At 44.0% G+C, this 5,402-nt stretch overlaps 1 protein-coding gene across 1 annotated transcript; it reads right to left on the reverse strand.

The window, feature by feature from the left end:
• Positions 1-518: 518 nt before the first annotated feature.
• LOC109740628 (cationic amino acid transporter 9, chloroplastic) lies at positions 519-4,401 on the reverse strand. The gene is made up of 8 exons (XM_020299683.4): positions 4,013-4,401; positions 3,179-3,588; positions 2,733-2,909; positions 2,160-2,384; positions 1,886-2,062; positions 1,562-1,798; positions 1,164-1,259; positions 519-1,025 (listed from the first exon to the last, which is right to left on the reverse strand). Exons 1-8 carry the CDS (start codon positions 4,359-4,361, stop codon positions 879-881), a joined length of 1,818 nt encoding a protein of 605 aa, XP_020155272.1. The 5' UTR covers positions 4,362-4,401; the 3' UTR covers positions 519-878.
• Positions 4,402-5,402: the final 1,001 nt, after the last annotated feature.

A 5,402-nucleotide genomic window follows, 5' to 3' on the forward strand; every position in this document is an offset into this window, starting at 1 on the left:
GACTGCCGGCGCTTCAGGTCCTACCGTCCGTCGGCTACCGATCAACTTGGAGTGCACACCAAGCTACCACTGAATGAATTCCCAGCAAATCCTTGACTCCTCGAATACGATGGGATTTCACACCTGGCGAATCTTTCACTCTACCTCCTCTGACTAAGACTATAGAATGTTCCTGCGAATTATGCCCTTCGCCTGGAATGTGAGCAATTATATCATGTTGATTGCTCAACCGTACTTTTGCTATCTTACGTAGAGCTGAATTAGGTTTTTTCGGTGTTCTCGTCGAAACAATAGTTCCATGTTATTTGTCTTATTGTATTTGTATAAACAAATCTCTTCTGTTGATATAAATATACGAGGAGGCTGAGCCGTGGCAGGCATTGAGTCGCCCTGTCCATTCTTTCACAGCGAGCAGAGCCCAGCCCAACACCAGATGTAAGAAACTCAAAATCTTGTTCCTGTTAAAGAGACGTCATGAAACGGCTCCAAAATCATTGGAACAAAAAAAAAGCAACAACTTATAAACTTTAAATTTCTCAGATGAATTAAGTACATATATGAAGTTATGAACTGTAATACTTCAAGTACATAAAACTTTCAATCCTGACTTTCAAAGCCTTTCCAAGTGAATCTTTGGTGTGTGTGTGTGTGTGTGTGTGTGTGTGTGTGTCCTGCTCAACAAAACTTTCGCTGTCATTTCATTGGTAAATGATATGGTGGCTGACCTCCAAAATATCATACAGATGTACAGATGGAACTATGGAGAACGTACTACACATACGGCTTCCAGCAATACAGGTAAAGGGTTACAGCCATGGCCTCCCCTGACGATCCAATGGTACATGGATTTTCAGATAAACTTGGAGGCTTGCAATAGATCATGGGGCTTCCGAAGGCACTCCATGGTATGCAACAGACGAGTGGTCCGAAGTAGATGGAACAGCGTTGTACTGACCATATCCAGCATATACTCCCACCGCGATGAGACTAAGGATGACAAATCTATACCAAGCTTCTTCATGTAGCTGCAAACAAAGTGCCATTATCAAACCATTAGTCCTATGATGGCAGTCAAACAGGGCAAACTACTACAGTACATTTTTGTAATGAAATCATCAACTATAAATTCTGGTATATACAGCTACAAATAAAATCCTGCTTACCTGAGCAAACAAAAACATATTGAAGAAAACAGAGACAATCGGAACCATAGGAACTCCAGGACAAGAAAAGCGAGGCGGGTCCACAGGAACATACACCTGGAAATGGATGTCATACAATGTTAGAAGAACCACCCGATAAATAGCGGGATCTGACATCCATGCATGTCAAATTTTGCTACTCCCTCCGATCCATATTAATATGGATTGGAGGGAGTACATGACAGTACATGGCCGCAAGCCCGCAAACCACAAAGCATCAGACTCTGATTCATGTAATAGCTAACAAAGATGCAAATGATTGTGAAACCATGGACAATTTGGTGCATCTGAGATTTTTAGTGATGATATAATGATCTCTTATTTGGTACGTACTACAGATTGAAAGAAAATGCACTTGCCTGTCGATACAGCAGAGAAAAACTGCCGACGGTAGCTATCAGAAAAGCTATGATGATGAAGGCAATAGAATAGCTAAATCGGTAGGATATTCCTGCTATGAAACCACAGAGAGCCACTATGACAAGACAAAAAACACCCTCCTGCCAGATTGAAATTTTTCCAAGGGAGCGAGAATTAGTTGCTTTGTCGCTCCATCGAAGTGTGATCACACAAGCTGATACAACCGAGTAGCCTGTCTGGTCCCAAAAAAAGCAGTTAAATGTCACTTATGAACAGCCAAATCTTGTGTTACAATTGCAAATAGTATTCTGAAGCTTCAATACCAGTGTGCCAACTGAGAGAATATGAGAGAGTGCATGCACATTAAAGAGGCCAGCTAAGACTGCCGCAACACAACCAACCCAGATCTGAGAGTGCAGAGGAGTATGCAGTGTTGGATGAACTTTAGAAAATATTGAAGGTAGTAGGCCGTCCCTTCCAAGTCCAAGATACAAACGTGACTGTTATGGATCAAAAGGAGGTGATGTTGGTAAAGTGGAATAATATGATTCAGAAGAAATTATTAGTCAGTGATAGATAATAATGTCGTCAGGTTACCTGAACATACAGACCAACAAGAAGTGTTGTAGTAAGACCAGCAACAGCTCCAATGCTGATCAAAACAGTTACAAATTTCAGCCCCTTTGCAGAAAAAGCCTCAGCCAAGGGCGCATCTTCACCCAGTAATGTATATGGCAACATTCCAGTAATCACCAAGCATACAGCAACATATAGGATGACACATGCCAGAAGGCTTCCTAGGATGCCAATAGGCAAGTCCCGCTGGACATATTGGTTTGCATGATAGTGAAAAGAGAAGTTAGAACATATTATGATGACAAAAGGGAAGATATTAATTGAAAATTGGAGAATGTTTCTAAATTCTAAGAAGCCAATGAACTATGATGACAAAGGGAGAACATTTAATGAAAATGGGAGAACATTTCCAGGTTCTAAAAGGCAAATGAATTATGATGACAAAAAAAATACTCCCTCCGTTCACTTTTATAAGTCATTTCAGACAACTGAAAATGAGCTACTTTGCACCCTGTCTGAAATGCCTTCAAGGCCTTATAAAAGTGAACAGAGGGAGTACTTAAGGTGATAGTACGGAAATAATAGTAAAATTACCTGTGGGTTTTTAGCTTCCTCGGCAGAATTAGCAACTGCATCAAATCCAACATATGCAAAGAAGACTACTGTAGATCCGGTTACAACAGCTTTGAAACCATTCGGCATAAATGGTGACCAGTTTGACACATCCACCTCAAACACACCAGCAAATACAACGACTATGACGATGATTATCTGCATCCCCACATCAAATCCAACACGGTAGACGAAACCACAGACATAGTTAATAATCATTTGAGCAAATCATGAAAAGTTGCTCACCAAACTCGTATTGTGTTGCAAGTTATAAATCATGGAAAATATCGCTTTGTGCAAGCACAAATCGCAATATCACAGAACATCACAAAATTGTTCTACAACGATATTTGACCTAGCCAATTTAACTTTCAAATGTTACTTGTGATTGAAGAAACAAACATATCTTAGTTTAGAAGCAGTCTTACCTTCAATGTAGTCATAAAGGTATTCACTGCAGATGATTCTTTGACACCGCGGCATAGGATCACAGTCAGGATGAGAAGAAGGATTGGAGCCAATATGTTAACTGAAACAACACCACCAAAAAACTCTTCTCCATGCCCAATCCAACTCGGAACATTGCCTTTCACAGACGGAATCAGCTCCAAGAATTGGATAAAATAGCTTGCTAAGCTACGAGCAATGCTTGCTGCCCCAATATGGTAATCAAGCATCAACTGAGTGAAAACCAAGAAGGCCGTGAGTTCATTAAACGCTGCATATGTGTACAAGTATGCTCCGCCGACCACGGCAGGAAAACGAGATGCCAGCTCAGCATAGCACAATGCATTGAGCACACACGCAGCCCCAGCGAGAGCAAAACTGATTGTAACACCTGTTTGAAGCAAACATGTTATTTGAGCAGAAATAAACAAGGAAACAAACTTTAGAGTAGCAGCTGATAATATCAAAGTAAGTGATGATAACAACCAAATGCTACTGAGCAACAGCAAGCTATTCGATGATAGAAAAACTAGGTATTCAGATTTATTATTTGGTGACAACATGGATCAGAATATTTGAGCTCACTGCTGTTATGAATTATGAGGCTAATAATTTGATGCCAATCTTTGACATGACAATGGTTGGCAAGTCTAAGAAAAATTGGCTACCAATTGGCTCTTGCCAATTTTGGCCACATTTGAGCCAAACCAACAAGCTGCTGCCACAATTGCAAACTGCAGTCTGTTGACCGAGTAGTAGTGTGCGGTGTCTAATGTTGATTCGAAAGAGGAACAGAGGCGTAAGGGGCTAATAACCTGGGCCGGCGTCGCGGGCGACGGTTCCGGTGATGACGAAGATGCCGGCGCCGATGGACGCGCCGATCCCGAGGAGCACGAGCTCGAGGACGCCGAGCTGCCGGACGAGGCCCTCGCCGGAGGCGGCGGCAGAGGCGCGCGCGGAGATGGGCTTGCGGCGGAGCGCGGCGGCGCAGAGACCGGAGAGGAAGGGGCGGCCGGACGAGGAGGAGGAGGAGGGCCTGTGGTGCGCTTCTTCTCCATCCATGGCCTCTGCGGTGGTGGCGTGGAGCGACTGGCGTCGACTACTGGGCCTTCGCGCAGTCGTCCGCGCCCAGACAGGGAGGAGTGACGTCGGCCCTTGCGTCATGGATAGGCGTGGCCCCCACTGCGCGGGGATCGGTCGGGATCGAGCGAGGAAGAGACCTCCCTCAGCGTGGTATTCTTTTTATTATTATTATTGATGAGGTACACGCACTAGAGCAAATGTTTTCTGCAAAAATAAATTTGCATGTCGGATTACAATTACAAGTGTTGCAATTTGATTTGTAACTTCATGATTCCTAATAATGACTGTAACTGGGTCGATAGAGTGGTGTCGGCCAATTTAAATATTCACCACTAAATATGTAATTGCAAGGATTGCAACTCAACTGCAACTACATGGGCTTTTATGTGTCTGTAACTGGGCCGGTTACGTAGGGGGTTGTCGGTCAGTTCATGCTCAACCATTAGACATGTAACTGCAAGGGTTGCAACTCGACTTCAACTGCATGGTCCCAACATGAACTTGGTATGGGGGTTCGTTTTCTAGTTGCATGTGCAACACTAGACTTGCAACTGTAAATGTTGTAACCCGACTGCAAATGACTCCCAATGCAACTACAACAGGGTCAGTAGGGTTGTCAACTAGTTGCATGTCCGCTAGTAGAGAAGTAACTACAAGTGTTTCTCCATCGATTGTATTTTGCACGCCTTTCTATCACAGTCACAAGTTCACCCCCAACATGCAACTGCCACGGGCTCTTTTTTGTGCCCGTTGCAAGTTCACCCTCGACGTACAACTCGTCTCTGGCCCTTTTTTGTGTCCCAGTTGCAAGCCTCCCCTAGACATGCAACTGGTCTGGACCTTTTGTCCCAGTTTCAAGTCCACCGTCGACGCGCTGCGAGTCCACTCTCCACAAGCAAACCTGTTGGGAAACATAGCATGCAATTTCAAAAAAAATTCCTACGCTCACGCAAGATCTATCTAGGAGATGCATAGCAACGAGAGGGGGAGAGTGTGTCCACGTACCCTCGTAGACCGAAAGCGGAAGCGTTAGCTTAACGCGGTTGATGTAGTCGAACGTCTTCTCGATCCAACTCATCAAGCACCGAAAGTACGGCACCTCCGAGTTCTGCACACGTTCAG

This window comes from Aegilops tauschii, chromosome 6 (genome assembly GCF_002575655.3).
Source record: "Aegilops tauschii subsp. strangulata cultivar AL8/78 chromosome 6, Aet v6.0, whole genome shotgun sequence".
NCBI lineage: Eukaryota > Viridiplantae > Streptophyta > Magnoliopsida > Poales > Poaceae > Aegilops > Aegilops tauschii.

What these genes read in the sequence shown, in the direction of transcription:
- LOC109740628 (XM_020299683.4), bottom strand. Translation starts at nt 4,361, where the DNA reads ATGACGCAAGGGCCGACGTCACTCCTCCCTGTCTGGGCGCGGACGACT. An exon ending in CGCCCGCGACGCCGGCCCAG is followed by an intron (nt 3,589 to 4,012) that starts GTTATTAGCCCC and finishes TGCTTCAAACAG; the next exon opens with GTGTTACAATCAGTTTTGCT. An exon ending in AGGAAGCTAAAAACCCACAG is followed by an intron (nt 2,385 to 2,732) that starts GTAATTTTACTA and finishes CAATATGTCCAG; the next exon opens with CGGGACTTGCCTATTGGCAT.